Source organism: Engystomops pustulosus, chromosome 5, assembly GCF_040894005.1.
Source record: "Engystomops pustulosus chromosome 5, aEngPut4.maternal, whole genome shotgun sequence".
NCBI lineage: Eukaryota > Metazoa > Chordata > Amphibia > Anura > Leptodactylidae > Engystomops > Engystomops pustulosus.
Window position 1 is genome coordinate 195,794,535 of NC_092415.1, and position 18,361 is coordinate 195,812,895.

Here is an 18,361-nt window from a genome sequence, read left to right on the forward strand (position 1 = left end):
TGGTAGAACTATTACTAATAGACAAATATAACAGAATTTACCACTTTTACCCGCTCCCCTAAAAATACAGGTGGTCCCCTACTTAAGGACACCCGATTTACAGACGACCCCCAGTTACAGACGGACCCCTCTGCCCCCTGTGACCTCTGGTGAAGTCTCTGGATGTTACTATAGTCCCAGGCTGCAATGATCAGCTGTAAGGTGTCTGTAATGAAGCTTTATTGATAATCCTTGGTCCAATTACAGCAAAAAGTTTTGAAACTCCAATTGTCACTGGGGCAAAAAATATTATTGTCTGGATCTACCATTATAAAATATACAGTTTCGACTTACATACAAATTCAACTTAAGAACAAACCTACGGCACCTATCTTGTATGTAACCCGGGGACTGTCTGTATCTCCTACTCCATTCACATTCAAAGCTGCATTTAGAATTCTACTTTTAGAACAACCCGTTTAACTTTTTAAACATCCCATGATGCATTCTGCATTCTGGTGACCGGAATATTAACAGTGCAGTGCATCATGGGATTTTCACAAGTTAAAGGGGTTGTTCAAATAGTTAATGTCCATTGGATCAAGGATAACATGCTGATCAATGGGGGCTGAATACTGTGAACCCCAACAACCAAGCAGTTAATCCATTTATCGGGATTAACACACCTCTCTCCGGATGTTACTTTAGTCCCAGACTGCAATGATCAGCTGTAAGGTGTCTGTAATGAAGCTTTATTGATAATCCTTGGTCTCATTACAGCAAAAAATTTTGAAATTCCAATTGTCACTGGGGCAACAAAAAATTTTTGTCTTGAGCTACAATTATAAAACATACAGTTTCGACTTACATACAAATTCAACTTAAGAACAAAACTATGGAACCTATCTTGTATGTAACCCGGGGACTACCTGTATCCTAAAATAGCCACATGCACATGAAACATCACACAGCAAATTAAAAAAGTCTGACCCATTAATTTCTACATATCTGGAAGGGGCTCTTGTCTTACCTGTAAACCGACACTTTCCCGGCCCCAAACGCTCCAACAATCAGATCTAGAAGTAAAAATAAGACAACGCTGAAGCCGCAGAAGTATGTATTTGATGACGTAGCGATATAGGTCACTTCATAGGTTAATGTTTTGTCCTCTATGGGACAGTAATTCCTGCTGATTATGTGAGGACAATGACTAATAATGTGGGATCACGGAGGTCTGACTGCAGCAGCACAAGATAAGCAAAGAGGAGGCTAAATAGATAGGCAGTCCCCAAAACTTTCTTACACCCAGCTAAACTACCAGCACAACCTAGAAGGGCATAAAATATCCTTTCTGGAATGGTCTCTTTTATGTTAATACTTGCCCGTTATAAAAAAAAAAAATCACCTCCAAAGTCATATGAAAATGAGCTGAAAACAGTCACTTTTTGCCCAAGATGAGTCACTTTCATAGGCTGGAGGGGGCCCCTATCTAACTAAATATAAAGGAACTATTGGGAGGAGCATAGGTAGGCTGCAATAACATGATAACTGAGTAAAAGGACACATCAAAGCTATTTGTTTCGTGGGTAGATGAGTGTAGGTAAGCAATGGAGGTGAGGGATTTAAAGATGACTCTTTTTTTAAAATGGAGACTGTCATCAGATTTTACCTATTTAACAACCAGCCCCCCCCCCCCCAGGTAGGGTATGAAATGTCCTTGACAGAATTCCCTCTTTTATGTGAAATCTCACTGGTTTACCTGTGGATACATTTCTTCCAAAGTCATATGCAAATGAGCAGAGAAGAGTGATATTTTGCCTGAGATGAGTCACTTGTAGATGCTTCAGGGGGAACGTCCCTTCCATTGCCCCTATCTTCTGTTCTCTAGCACCTGGAACCATGCCTTTGGTGTCATGTTAAAGATAAGAATCTAATCTTTCAGAACACATCAGGTCTGTATCTCTATTCCAGAATCACACAGTTCTCATCTTCAATCAGAAACAAAAAGCAAGTGTCTAGGTGCTATAGAACTGAAGACAGGGGCATCTGAATTGACACCCTTTGCAGACTCTAAACTTGACTCTTCTCTGCTCATTTGCATGGAGATTTTTATAGGTAAATGTGTAAGGTTTCACATAAAAGAAGAAAATCTAGAAAGGACACTTCATACCGTACCTGTGGGGGCTGGTAGTTTAATGGGGTAACATCTGATGACAGGTTCCCTTTAAGGGTGCAAATTTCTCTTGAAGGCCTCTTCAACCAATATTATACTCAGTAGGAAAAATGAAGAGAACAATCCAGGTGGATGTCATGATTAATGCCGTCCACTTAGGATCGGAGTGTATATAGCTTTTTAAATATACCTCGCTAAATGATCCATGTGATATGCAGGATCAGATTGCAGCCTTGTATATACTATCAGCCAGCTGCAGGTATGGCAGGGAAACGCTACATGTCCTGTATGTACATCTACACTCATGTAGATTCTATATAGAGATACAATGTATATTTTTTAAAAAAATGGACTACCTTGAAAATATACAACTTTGCCAGCCGCCTACTGACCTTGAGTGCCATCCTGTCCCTACTTTTGACTACACTCTTCAGAAAGTTTACTAAAGCTGTGTAAGGACAATGAATCAGCAGGGGGTGCTGGGAATACATTCATATTATACCTGATTGCCAATGGAAAGAGTCAAAAGAAAGAACCTTAAAGAAATCTTTAATGCAAACAATAAAATATTTGCAGGGAAGTGGTGTTGTAATGACAAGCGGACTACTGCAGAGGACACTGACGGGCTACAATAGCCATGTGTAGTATTGCTTGATGTAATAGATGAGCGCCGGATCTGCGGGGTAGTCCTCCAGATAAGCATCTGTTTTGCCTGGATAACTCATTAAAACTAGCCCACACTGACTAAACATATCTATGAGAATTGCTATTATACAGCAATACAACTATAGCACCTATTTAGAAATTAGGCCAATTTACACACAAAAATAAAGTGACAGCGTCTTTATTGAAAATATACAATACAGATATATATTAAAATACAAAATAAAACGGGGGAAGAGAAATGAATGCAGGTATCGGAATGAGGGTGAAGATGGAAATTCATCACAATGGGTAAATCAAATAACCATGGGCACATCAATGGGGGGGGCAGAAAGATCACTAAATATCATAAAGTGCACAGTGCAAATAATGGATCGCCACAATGTCTCAACAGGCCAGTCAAGGTGCTAGTGCATATCCCTATCACTTCATATCATAAAGTGCACAATGCAAATGATAAATTGCCACAGTGTCTCAACAGGCCAGTCAAAGTGCTAGTGCATATTAAGAGGAGGAGTAGGTCTATATATACATATTAAGCCAAGATACGTTCAAAAAGGCAGAGAGAGCATTGCTTACCCCTAGTGTTTAGTATGTCCCAAGTGTCCCACGGACCGAATGATCCCCAACGCGCGTTTTATTTTGTATTTTAATATATATCTGTATTGTATATTTTCAATAAAGACGCTGTCACTTTATTTTTGTGTGTAAATTGGCCTAATTTCTAAATAGGTGCTTGTGTTGTAGATTGGCCAATATAGAAGGTCTAAAGTATTCGAGGAGCAACAATCATTAGCATGTTAAATAGAAAACGTCATTAGATATTTGCTCCTCCCTATGTAACCCCAAAAGTGGTATTAGCAATACAACTATCCCTATATTGTTCCTCCCAATGCCTGTAAAGTTCAATATTCCATTTGTATACAGTAGTTGACTCACCTTCATTGAAAATGAGCCCATGTGAGTCCAATCATCCTCTTTCCTTTGAGCTGAGTCCTGCATATTCATGTTCTTCCAGCTTCCTGATTGACAAAGGACAGGTCCTTTTTCTTCAGCCGAGTACTAGGCTCAGCAACCTCATTCCCCTCTCCCTCAGGAATGAGAGAAATGCAGGCTGTGTGTGACTCGCTGAAGAGGAATCAGCTCCTGCATTCCCCCTCCGTCAGGAATTCAGTGAGTCACACAGTCAGCGTCTCTCTCGTTCCTGAGGGAGGGGGAAATGAGGTATCTGAGCCAACTAGCTGAAGAGAAAGCAAGTCCCTTGATCTGGAAGTTGGAGATGTGGCTGAACTGGAAGAACATGAATATGCCGGACTCAAAGGATAGACGAGGATCAGACTCACATGGGGTCATATGCATAGATGGTGAGTCAACTATACAAACAGACTGTGGAACTTTACAGACATGGAGAGGAACAATATAGGGATAGTTTATGGTTTTCAAAGATATGTGGCGGTCTGGCACTATGGACAATTACCCTCCAATATACACAGCATAGGGGATAAGTGACTGACCACCAGGTGTCCACCAGTGAGCATTCTAGATGATGTCACGAAACAACCAGAGGACACTGTTAAAGAAAAAATAAGTTCCTGACAAACCCGTTAAGAAGGCATAGTATGTAATAAAGCAGCCTTCAGCCAGATCTACAGCGACTACTAGAACAAATAAAGCTCATTCTCTGCCCATATGACATGATATGATACATTGGAGGAAGTGATCACTTTTGGGGTTTGAACATCCAGCATAAGAGACTATAGCTACAGATGGGAACAGATTTCATATTTCCTGATCAGGTTTCACCACAAATCCATGGTAAAGACATTAACAGAATCCCATTCCACTTCTATCTGATGAGTCGTGGAAAAATTGGGAAAACTCGGGAAGAAAATAATCCAACAGAGAAAAGATTTGAACGTGTGATTGGTCATTGTCACCAGACTCTCCCCTTATAGGAACCTCTTAGGGGTCATTCACTGTGTTACAGAATTTAGGAATGTTCCAATGTCATGTCAAAGTGATATTTTGGTTTTTAGTGTTTTAGTATATTTTTTGTACTTTTTTTTCATAGTTTTCAAGATCTCTGCTTGCTGTCATTCAATAGGAACTGCCATTGCTTGGAATCACGTGTTGAGAAGATAGATCTCTGATAAGTGTAACCAGCCACACTTACCACATGACAAGGACGACAGAGTGGAAACAGACACTATTGTCTATGGCTGTGGTCCCACCCGACTATTTTGATTTGGGGCTAATTCAAAGGGTTGTATCTTAGTGACCCTAGTCACCTTTAAAGACCATACTGGTATCTGTCTTTGCTACAGCAAGATCATGAGGTTGCTACCACTTGAAGTAGTCCTAATACTGGTGCCATAGGATGTTGGTGAGAAGCACTTTGGAGTTTGGCAAGGAATAGCTAAGAGAAGGCAGAGGTCAAAGTCAGCAAGGTTAAAGCAGAATACAGGTACAAATGTGTGGATGGCAGCTACAAGGGTCAGGGCAAAGCTAAGGTTGACACCAGGAATCCATATAATGGAACTGCAGGTCAAAGATGGAGTCAGCAACAAGGTGAGGATCAGGTATATTGAAAACCAGCATCAGCACAAACAGTTTCCAAAGCCATCAACCGAATAGGATCTTATTGCTCAGGCACCTTCCTGTAGGGCAAAGTGACATTTATAGGGTCAGGGTTTGATGCCAGAAATTAATATAATGGAATCACAGGTCAAAGATGGAAATATTGCAACAAGGCCAAGGTCAGGAATATTGAAATCCAGCATCAGTAGGCACACGTTAGAAAACCCATCAACTGAATAGGCTCTTAATGCTCAGGCACCTTCCTGTAGGGCTAAGTGCCTTTATAGCGTTAGGCCATGCAAGGGTTGAAGCAAGAAATCAATATGGAGTCAAAGATGGAGTCATACAACAAGGCCAAAGTCTGGAATATTTAAATACAGTATCAGCACAAACACTTTCAAAAACCATCAACTGAATAGGCTCTTAATGCTCAGGCACCTTCCAGTAGGGCAAGGTGCCTCAATATAATGGAATTGAAAGTCAAAGATAGAATCATACAACAAGGCCAAGGTCAGGAATATTGAAATCCAGCATCAGTAGACAGACTTTGGTAAACCACCAACTCAATAGGATCTTAATGCTCAGGCACCTTCCAGTAGGGTTAAGTGCCTTTTATAGGGTTAGGTCAAGCAAGGGTGACGCCAGGCATCAATTTAATGGAATTACAGGTCAAAGATGGAGTCATACAACGAGGCCAAGGTCAGAAATATTGAAATCCAGTATCAGCACAAATATTTTTGAAAGCCATCAACTGAACAGGACCCTAATGCTCAGGCACCTTCCTGTAGGGTTAGGTGCTTTTTATAGGGTCAGAACAAGTAAGATTTGATGCAAGGACTCAATATAATTCCATTAATGATGTAATCATGTAACAAGACCAAGGTCAGGAATATTGAAATCCAGTATCAGCACAAACATTTTTGAGAGCCATTGACTAGGGATGTCACAAGTAGCGATTACATATGATTGACCAATCATGTGGGTGCTCCATCTCTTATGAAGAAGTTTATATACCTATAATATCTAGGAGAGGCAGTGGGGATGGAATATGACTCTTTCTCTGGATCATATTCATCTTATAATACTCCCCCGCATCTCTTTATCCTGGCTCCCTGATCATCTCCATGACGAGCCACGCTGGACAATCCCTGACCAGTTCTCTGTAGATGATCTTAGCAGACAATGCCGGGCTGGAATTACCGGCCTCAGTAGGATCCACACAAATAAACACTCACATACCTGGATAATCGTTCTTGTCTATGTCTGAATCTCCTCGCAAGGTGAAGCCAAATCCTGGCGGCTGTGACTCCGAGGCCCAGGAGCCGTCCAGCACTTGAGAAGGTTTCTCATTTAACCCGTTTTTATTTCCATTATAGATAAACACTTTTCCCTTTTTGTCTTCCCCAGCGAATGGCGATCCGATCGCTACATCTGGAAAATGAAGGCAAAAGAAATGTATGTAAAATATATTTACCGAGATCAATATCTATCTATCTATCTCCTATCTATCTATCTAATATCTATCTCCTGTGTATCTATCTCATATCTATCTATCTATCTCATATCTATCTATCTATCTATCTATCTATCTATCTATCTATCTATCTATCTATCTATCTATCTATCTCATATCTATCTATCTCATATCTATCTATCTATCTATCTCATATCTATCTATCTCATATCTATCTATCTATCTATCTATCTATCTATCATCTATCTATCCATCTCATATCTATCTATCTCATATCTATCTATCTACCTCATATCTATCTATCTATCTATCTATCTCATATCTATCTCATATCTGTCTATCTATCTATCTATCTATCTATCTATCTATCTATCTATCTCATATCTATCTATCTATCTATCTATCTCATATCTATCTCCTATCTATCTATCTATCTATCTATCTATCTATCTATCTATCTATCTATCTATCTATCTATCTATCTCATATCCATCCATCTCATATCTATCTATCTCCTATCTATCCATCCATCCATCTCATATCTATCTATCTATCTCATATCTATCATATCTATCTGTTTGTCTACCGTCTCATATCTATTAACATCTAACTAAACAATGACAACACAGCAGCACAGTCTAAAACAAGCGAAAAGCGGGTGCTCGCCTAATCCTTCTTTTTCTAAAAGTACAATAAATCAATCAATAAGGCAGCCCTCTAAAAATGAAAAAAAAACGAAAAATAGGTTTTATTTCATCCTACACAGCTCTATCCATCCACCTCATGATTATTTATTCCATCTATTCATTATCTATCTATTGTCTATTTACCTTTCTATGGATATAACATCACAATTTTCAAGCAAAAGCTATCTGTATTGTTTTGTATATTTAGCCATCAGCTTCCTCCTGCCCCATTTACTCTTGTAGACCACAGGTCCCTTTAGTCTTGATCCTTATGAAGGATCTTCCCTCTATCCTCCAGCATGTGCCGGCACAATGACATCATTGCCTATGGCCAGCAGCTATAAGTAAGTATTATTATCACTAGCCTCAATGTTGCCCCATTAACACTTATTCCCCTTAATTTATAGACGGCCCCCCCCCCCCAACCCTGGTTTTAGGGAAGGTCTATATAATAATACAGTATTAGTTATTTATAATTTTGGCAAATAAAATCATTGGAGCAGGAATTCCTCCCCTCTCGGGACCCTTGGAATAATTCTCTGCATCCCTGAACATGGAGCAGTAATTAGACGAGCCGCGCCGTAAATGTGGAACACATTAGGAGCTCGCAGCCGAGTTTCACAAGAGAAATGGGGGTTAATTGAGGGGTTATCCTCATAAAGGGAATCTCTATGGACTGAAGTGTGGAAAGCTGTGAAGCCCAGACACCAGGAACACGGGGTGGAGCAGAGTGAGGAGGCGCAGAGCAAAACAGAGGCTGCTCATAGAAAGATGCTAATGCTGACATCTGCAGAATATAAATAGACTCCACTACTGTACAGAGCTAGATCGCAACCGGATATGCTGCGCTTAACCCCTTAACATTATGACCTATTTTGTCCTTCCGGTCAAAGCAATTTTTCTTTCAACCCTACGCTAGTAGAGCCATCATTTTTCAAATTACATCTATATGACTTGTTTTTTGTGGGACAGGGTATATACTGTATATATAATATATTACTATATCAGATATATATATATATATATTGCTTTGATGAATTTCTTTCGGAATTTGAGTCATATCAGTGCAAACTGATGTTGCTACAATTGTCCTGGAATTTGGAATATTATAATAATATAACCAATGAAGTCCTCTAAAGCACAGATTCTTTTTAAAAATGCAAAGCTCCTATCTCGCTTGGTTAATCTTGTAGAAATGTTTCACACCCTCACTCACCCCCCTTCCCTCAGTTAGGGTAATGCGAATCATAAAGGATTCAGATACTAAAAAATATTCTAGATCAGCCAGTGTTAAGGTGATCGGTTCAATGGCCATGTGTGTATTTTATACATTTACAGTATATTTCTCTACTTTCTAGGCTAAAAAGTCAAGTGGGTGGTCCTATTACAAGTGGGTGGTCCTATTAAAAGTGGGCGGTCCTAGACATCTGCACACTGACACCTGGTGGGTGGTCACTCACTGATAGGACCGCCCCATGACATTACAGTACAGTCTAGAAAAAGCAGATAAAAATACATTTTTATGGTGACTGCTTAACATTTCTGTTCTGTTAAAGGAAATCTACCATCAGGATCATGGATTATAAACCAAATACACTTACATGCTGGTGTGTGGCCCCTTTATCAGGATCTGTTCTTTTTTAATTTCTCATGCCCCCGATTTTTAAGAAAATATGCTTTAAAAACTATGCAAATGAACCTAAGGGGCTCCAGGCTCCATTAAGTGTGGAGCCCCCTTAGGCTAATTTTGAAGCCTTTTTTTTCATAAAAACAAAGGCATAAAATGAAATGCTTGAGGAAGAGCAGATCCTGACAAAGGGGCCACACATCAGCATGTAAGTGTACTTGGATTATAATCCATAATCCTGATGGTAGATGTCCGTTAAGAGTCCAGTGGGCAGTCCTACTCCGTAAATGACATCACGTGCATAGAGAGATAGTAGGTCTGCCCACTGGGCTCTAAAGCCCAGAATGAAAGACAACATGAAGCCAACACAGTTCTAAAATAGACAAAATTAAAATTTCACCTAAAAGTTATATTATATCATTACAAAGACTCACCGTTGTATCCATCTTGATTTAGATCCCCTAAGTGTGCAATAGCGCTGCCAAATCTGCCAAACACCTCGCTCCCTTTCAGTAACTGGGCATCTTTAAACGTGAGAGGACTCTCCTGTAAGTACAGGTAAACTTGGCCGACTTCTTTTGGATTACTCTCGAATTCACGGTCCATGTACAAGGGCGCCCCCACTAGGACGTCATCTAAACTGCACAAGGAAAGGACAATTAGTCAGGAATAATTTTGCTAGTGGAAAGGATTTTAGATCTCATGAAGAGGACAATCCTCTTGGCAAAAATACATTAAAAATGTACAGTAACTCCTAGCAGGTGCAGATTTACATTGCCACTTCCTAACTAGAAACGGCATTTGATCCTGGTGGCCTAGTGGCAATCTGCAGATCATTGTTTACCAACATTGCAGCACTTGTCTCATCATCCCATTGAATGGTCGAAAGGCCAACGTTTAATGGACTCTCATCCTATGGGGACCTGTATGTGTTGGTGTCATAAAACATAGTTTGATATACTACACTACTCTCCTGTAAACCTCTATAGAGAACAGATACATTTTGCTCTGTTGGTAAAATTAGTAATAATAATTAATAATATTGGTTATGCATCCTGATCTGAGAACATCAAAGATAGAAATGTGACTTGCAAGCAGGGGCGTAACCTGAGGGGGTGCAGAGGTAGCGATCGCAACTGGGCCCAAGAGGTTTAGGGAGCCCTTATGGTCCCATATGAGAAAACTATTACTATAAACCATACATTATAGTCAGGGCCTGGCACAGACTTTGCGCTGGGGCCCATCAGCTTCTAGTTACACCACTACTTGCAGGCACATATTGACACCAGTAAACGTTTAACCACCAAGCACATTTGGTCCTGGTGGCCTAGGTCCATTCATCTGATCCCTGTTTACTAACATTGCAGAGCCCGTCCCAGTGCTGACTCTCACCATTCAATGAAAGGAGGACAAGGTCTACCCTGGTAAGGCCACTAATCCTCCAGGGACCTGTATACACTGCCTCTATAGTACATACAAAACATCCTTATCCTAGTCTTTTATCCTTTAAATCTCTACAGGACGTATGGTAGATAAATTGTTGCAATGTTCAATCAGTTAGTAATACAAAGTGATACATGAGTATTAGTTATGCACCATATCTGAGAGCATGAAAGATTAAAAATACCCCTTGCTGTTGTAATAATAATTCTTTATTTATATAGCGCACACAGATTACACAGCGCTGCACAAAGCCAAATCAGTCCCTCACAATCCAAAAAACCTACCTATATGTTTTGGAGTGTGGGAGGAAACCGGAGGACCCGGAGGAAACCCGCACAAACATGGAGAGAATACTCTTTGCAGATGTTGTGGGAGGTTAGTGTCCTATATATTTAGATATATTTACATACATGGCTCTCGATGTATCATCCGGATGGACATGTGTAGCATATGGCAAAATAATTGCACACATTTTGCCTTCAGGAACTACTGACCTCAATAATGTTCTTCGTGGTCAATATTTATGTTCTTGATAACAGGTTGGGTATTCCACGACTGGGTTTGACTTGAACCCAGGACACCAACGCTGCAAGGCTGTAATGCAAACCACTGAGCCACCGTGCAGCTAGGCTGTAGTGCTAACCACTGAGCCACCATGCAGCTAGGCTGTAGTGCTATCCACTGACCCACCATGCAGCTAGGCTGTAATGCTAACCACTGAGCCACCGTGCAGCTAGGCTATAGTGCTAACCACTGAGCCACCATGCAGCTAGGCTGTAATGCTAACCACTGAGCTACCGTGCAGCAAGGCTGTAGTGCTAACCACTGAGCCACCATGTAGCTAGGCTGTAATGCTAACCACTGAGCCACCGTGCAGCTAGGCTGTAGTGCTTACCACTGAGCCACCATGCAGCTAGGCTGTAATGCTAACCACTGAGCCACCGTGCAGCTAGGCTGTAATGCTAACCACTGAGCCACCGTGCAGCTAGGCTGTAGTGCTAACCACTGAGCCACCATGCAGCTAGGCTGTAGTGCTAACCACTGAGCCCCTTATATTTTTGACCACCAAGCACATTTGATCCTGGTGGCCTAGTTCCATGTATCAGATCCTTATTTACTATCATTTCATTGCTTCCCCCGATGCTTTCTCCAGGGGCCTGTATTAGTACATACGGCGCATCCTTATCCCAGGCTATTATCCTGTAAACCTCGTTAGCAGTGGTACAATTTTTGCGACGCTTAACCCCTTAATGACCGCCCTATCGGGTTTTTACGGCGGTCATTAAGGGTACTTCTTCTGATGCGACGCCTTTCTACGGCGGCGCATCAGAAGAAGTTTTCGGGACACCGGGTGTCGCTGGTGCCGGTGTCGGGCTGTGATATCACAGCCCAGACCCGGCACTAACACCCGGGATCGGAAAAACTCCGATCCCGGGTGTTTAACCCCTTGCAAGTGTGTCCCCCGTGGATCGGACCCCCCCGGTGTGCTTACCGGGGGATCCGATCCCTCCTGCCGCTGCCCCGGGTTCCGACGAGTGACCCGGGGCTGTCGGCTCCTCTTCTCACCGGGTCCTGCCTTCCTGGCAGGACCCGGCTGTAAGTAACTGAGCATGCACAGCATGCTCAGTTACTTCCACTATACACTGCAATACAAGTGTATTGCAGTGTAAAGGCTTGAATAAGCGATCGGATGATCGCTTATTCAAGCCAAGAAGTAGAAAATGTAAAAAAGTAAAAAAAAAAAAATTAAATCTTTTTATAATATAATTAAATAAATAAATAAAATAAAAGTCCCATAATCTCCCCAGTAACACATACAATGCAAATAAAGTATATAAAACACAAAACACGTACATATTTGGTATCACCGCGTCCGTATTAATCTGTACAATAAATCTAAATCAATATTGAACCCGCTCGGTGAACTACGTAAAAAAAAAACTCGAAAAACTTCCCATAATATACAATTTTTCATCAAACACCATCACAAAAAATGTTCTAAAAAGTGATCAAAAAAAGTTACGGTACCTAATATGATACGACTGAAAAGAACAACTGTTTTCGCAAAAAATAAGCCCTCAACCAGATCTTACAACAGAAAAATACAGAAGTTATGGCCCTGAAAAGTTGTCAATAGTAAAAACAATGCGATTTTCTCCAATATTGGTTTTGCTCAGGAAAATTGAGCAAAATAAGAAAAACTATATAAATGAGGTATCACCGCGTCCGTATTAATCTGTACAATATATCTAAATCAATATTGAACCCGCTCGGTGAACTACGTAAAAAAAAAACTCGAAAAACTTCCCATAATATACAATTTTTCATCAAACACCATCACAAAAAATGTTCTAAAAAGTGATCAAAAAAAGTTACGGTACCTAATATGATACGACTGAAAAGAACAACTGTTTTCGCAAAAAATAAGCCCTCAACCAGATCTGACAACAGAAAAATACAGAAGTTATGGCCCTGAAAAGTTGTCAATAGTAAAAACAATGCGATTTTCTCCAATATTGGTTTTGCTCAGGAAAATTGAGCAAAATAAGAAAAAACTATATAAATGAGGTATCACCGCAATCGTAGTGAACCAGAGAATAAAGATAAAATATTATTTTTACGTTACGGTGAGCGGGGGGGGGGGGGGAATGCTCACAATCCAAAATAAAAATTGCTGATTTTGTTTGTGTCCCCCTTGAAATAGTTAATAAAATCTCATGAATAAGCTTTAGACTCCCAAAATAAATTATTTATACATTGTATCTCATCCCATAAAAAATAAGCCCTCATATGATCGCATTACCAAAAAAAATAAAAATTTATAGGTCGTACAATGTGACAATACAAATCTGCTGTGGACGGCGCCTCCATTCATTCTATGCTCGGCCGTGCGCCCATACAGCAGTTTACCACCACATATGGGGTATCAGTACACTCGGGAGGAATTGGGCATCAAGCGTTGCAGTGCGTTTCATCATTTAATTTATTCTGAAAATGTCAGTTTTGGCCTAAATGAATGTATTTCCAAAAAAATTCCATAGTTTCTAAATCGCAGGTCCATATTATTTAACCCATGTGAAACACTTAAAGGGTTAATGGACTTAATAGAAGTTGTTTTACATATGTTGAGGGGTGAAGTTTCTATAGTGGGGTAATTTATGGGGTTTTACTATTATTTAGGCCTCTCAAAGTCACTTGGAAGCTGAGTTGTCCCTCAAAATGTGAGTTATGGCAATTTTCATGAAAATAAGAAAAATCGCACCTAAAGTTCTGCACCTCATAACATCCTAGAAAAATGACTGGAAGCATAAAATATCATCCCAACATAAAGCAGATATTCTGTAAATGTTAATTATCAAACTTTTTGGGTAGTTTTACTTCCTGTCTGGAAACCAGAACATTTCAAACTTGGAAAATGAAGAATTTTTACAAACTTTTGCCAAATTTTCACTTTTTTTCAGAACGAAACGCAAAACTTATCACTTAAATTTTATAACTAACATGAAGTACAATGTGTCACGAGAAAACATTCTCAAAATCACCAGGATATGTTAAAGCGTTCCGAAGTTATAACCAATTATCGTGAGACATGTCAGATTTGAAAAATCGAGTCTGGTCATTGAGCTGAAAACTAGTGTCGGTGATACGGGGTTAATGGTTCCAAGTACCAATTTACTAAAATTACTGACTCGTAAGTATCGTTTACGCATCATAAATATTGACCACGCAGAACATTAGTGAGGTCAGTAGTTCCTGAGGGCAAAACGTGTGCCATATGCTCCACATGTCCATCCAGATGACGCATCGAGAGCCATGTATGTAAATATATAGGACATTAACCTCCGCGACTTCACGAGGCCAGAACATACGTTGGAATTCTAGGCTCATAAAAATATCAATTATGAGCTGTAATGTGTATACTACATGACATGAACATATGCGGTGTATAAATGTTTATATTGTCCGGGACAGTATATAATTATGATTGATGACTGATTATAGAGCATTGTATGCGGCCATATAATATGCTAAACACCTGTACACACACAGATATGTACACATACAGACAGTCAGCGGGTGGAATATTTCAGGGTGTCATTTTTTACAGAAAGAATTACCACTAAAAGTGACATCTTCTATGGTGAAGAAGAGAAAATTGATTCTTAAAGGGATGTGTTATTTTTAGTTTAAATTTAAGGTTCAGAGGGTTGTGTTTTTTGGGGTTCCACATGTTTTTTTTTTTTTTTTTTTAATAAAGTTTTTCATTTATTCAAGCAAAAAAATGTAAAATACAGAATACATATACATAGATATTCATAGTAGCCAAAACATCAGTAGATACAAATACATACAGTCCATTGGGGTTCCATATGTATTTTGAAGGCTTATTTAGTGGTTTGGGGCTGGGGTATGGAAAAATCTGTATTCATTTATGGGTTTGTTTTTGGCCTGGCATCAAATGTACTATCTGTAAATTTAGGGTGGATTGTTAGTGACATGTATTATGCCTGGAAAGCTCAATTTTGAAAGTTGCATATAAATGACAGAAGGAGTCATGGGGGCGGGGGAAGAGTCACATTGGTTTGACCCTTCCTGGGCAGAATAATGTCCCATAGAAAAAGTCTATCAACATAAGTTACCTCCATCAGATGTCACTCAGTTCTGTAATGATGTATCTGGACTTCGGGACTTCAATTAAGTCAGGAAGGGAGATCCCATTGTGACTATTGTCCGCCCCCATGACTCCTTACTCGTGATTTCCATGCAGCAAATATTATTCTGCTTATAAAATTTAGATGGACATTATTGTCTATTATTGATCTAGTCATTGTTCTTGATAGCAGGTTGCTGCCGGTTTGTGGTCGTAAATCCAAAGGTTCCCTTTGAACAGAACCTTTCACCACCTCACACATGGAAATGAACATACATACATACATACATACATACATACATGCTGTGGGGGCCTCTACAGAGAATCAGCTCTTTGAATTTTCTTTTTAACCCCAATGGTTGTGGAGATATCAGTCCCAGCATCTGACCATTATAATCCACTCCATTGTCAAAGAGGAGGAGCTGGACCAGGAGAGAAGGGGGCTTGTGTTATGATAATCTTCTATTTGTCAGAGAAGATTAGCATAACACACCCCACTCCTAGCACCTCTTCTTTGAGAGTAGTGAGGATTATAATGGTGAGATACTGGGACTGATATCTCAGCAACCATGGGGGCTAGAAAGAGAATTCCAAGTGTGACTGGTATGTTCCTCTGCACATGTGTGAGGTGGTGATAGGTCCCTTTTAAAGAGACTGCAGTGTAAACATTCACCAAGCAGAGCGCCATACATTGAATGGTACCCGCAACAAAGCCATGAAACCAACGTATGTGATATCACTTGAGTGGGGAATATAAATGACCAGACCCAACGTTTGCATTTGGGTCTGGCCATGTGATCCGGACATATTGCCGGATCGGTATCAGCAAATTGACGCCCCCAAGCAACTAGCCTTGGCTCTGATTGGCCAGAGGTGCGGCACCCGAACCTGAATGAGAACGTTGAGTCAGAGATGTCAGGGTGCCACTCATTGTGGGTGCCTGTTGTCAGTTCCCAATGGATTCAATTTGAACAGAACACAGTTATACTGTTAATTTGTCGTCCAATTTTTCAGTATATATTTTCGATATTTTTTTTGTAATTTTTATACTATTTTGTTTCCTCCTCTCCTGACAGCAGCCCCCCATCCACACACACATGACATTGAGCAGACGACAAGGCAAGGCATGAACTCATAAGCAGTAGGTGCTATATTTACTCTTACGGTAACGTCAGACATTGATCCTCCATGCGTCGCCTTTAAATACGAGGCAGCAAAGTGGTAACAAGGAATAAAAACACATCTCTATATGGCGGTAATTAAGAGCGGCCCAAACACTGGGGGGATAGTGTTAACATACCCGTCATTGTTTACATCTGACACGGCGACTGTATATCCGAAGTACGAAGCCATCTGGAAAGAGAGAGGTTTTTAACAATAGCGGGAGCCTCCATGTACAGCCCTGAACGTATCGACATCAAACTGCGGCTCAATGGAAATGGAATCTGTAAATACTCAATATTCCGCGGAATTATTTAAACAGTCAGTTGAACCTTAACCCATTGTTAACACAGGACAAAGCCGGAGACTTACCGTAAACACGGGCAGGGTGCCCCCCACGGATATTAATGCATCTTTATTGACATAAGGAAGCACTGATAGGTTGAAAGGGAACCTGTCATAAGATTTTACCCCATTAAACTCCCAGCCACCTCATTAAATGTCCGTCCTAGAATTCCCACTTTTATGTCACATCTCACCCATTTACCTATAAAGAAAAATCTACTCCAAAAACAAATGCAAATGAGCAGGGAAGAGTCTTTGCCTAAGGCTCCATTCACACGTCCATAGCACATGGCCGGTGGAGATGGGAGGGGGGGGGGGGGAGGTCATCACTCCTCACCCCTCCCTTTTCCGTAGGAAACTTAGTGGTCGTGCTGCGGATCTGGACAGGATTTGCAGCGCGGCCACTTGGGGTAATAACTATGGAGGCCATGAGCAAGCTGCGGTTTTTGTGGCTCACGGCCGCCATTTGTGTGAATGGTGCCTGAGATGAATGAAGTTTAGAGGCTGCAGGAGGAGACCATGCTTCTGATGATATTAAAGATAAAGATGCGTCTTTCAGCACGCATCAGGGGTCTGTTTCTGTAGCTCACAAGCCTGAAAGATGAGATCCACCTAATCTTTAATATGGCACCAGGAGCATGTTTCTAGGTCCTATAGAACTGAGGATAGGGGTGTTTGAAGTGACACTTCCTCTGCAGCCTCTAAAAGTAACTCATCTCAGGCAAAATATGTCTCTTCTCTGCTCATTTTCACATGACTTTGGAAGAGATTTATTATGGGTAAAGGGTTGAGATTTCACAGAAACAAGGGGATTAAAGAAAGTTAATTTAATTTCTTCCCTACCTGAGGTAGTTTAATGGGGGGAAAACTACTGCTGACAGTTTCCCTTAAATATGGGCAAAGGATGCTACCAATATTCAACCTATTCAATATTTTTCTTTCTACTTTTATGGGTTATATGTTATATATTTATGTTGGATGCAGAGATTCACATACACATTAGATTTATGTTGTATACGGGGAAGTCCTTATACAATATCGGAGTTTATATAATATAATATACAAGTTTATCTGTACTGCCCATCTTCATTATGGATAAGAAAAATATTAGTTTTACTAATTTATTTAGTGTCGACCTCCTTTATAGCATCACAAAGCTCTTCTACATAGATTGAGTGTCCGGTCTCCATATGACAGAATCTTTATGGGTCCATAATGGGTCACCCTATGGGGCTTCTATGATATAGTAAGCAATGGGCACCCGCATTATGGATCTCGTACTCCTTATGTAATGGTCAAGGGATCGTTACATCCTCAATAATTGTCTTAGAAGACTAAAAGCCCCACAGGTCCTGAACCATAACATATGAAATTCCAAGGTGATTTATGGGTAAAAATAATTGATTAATATTATTTTAATATACGTCTATTATTTGGCCCCCTGGCTCTGAATTATGTGGGGATACCCGCTGTGCAACACGGATGCTTTGAGGGATGGGAATGGTTCATGCTTCCAAAAATAACATTAACAAATTCCTATTTAGGGAATGACACATTCTTCTTGAAAGTGGTAGAGCCTGAC

At 40.3% G+C, this 18,361-nt stretch overlaps 1 protein-coding gene across 3 annotated transcripts in view; it reads right to left on the reverse strand.

Annotated features, from left to right (window-relative positions):
• The window catches only part of ITGA8 (integrin subunit alpha 8), a 139,625-nt gene that overhangs the window by 66,633 nt on the left and 54,631 nt on the right, over positions 1 to 18,361 (reverse strand). For all 3 annotated transcript variants that reach the window (XM_072154271.1, XM_072154272.1, XM_072154273.1), the window contains 4 exons: positions 16,574 to 16,626; positions 9,614 to 9,819; positions 6,632 to 6,823; positions 1,010 to 1,055 (listed from right to left, as the gene is read on the reverse strand). In XM_072154271.1, the coding sequence (XP_072010372.1) occupies positions 1,010 to 1,055; positions 6,632 to 6,823; positions 9,614 to 9,819; positions 16,574 to 16,626 (497 nt within the window). The remainder of the gene's footprint in view (positions 1 to 1,009; positions 1,056 to 6,631; positions 6,824 to 9,613; positions 9,820 to 16,573; positions 16,627 to 18,361) is intronic.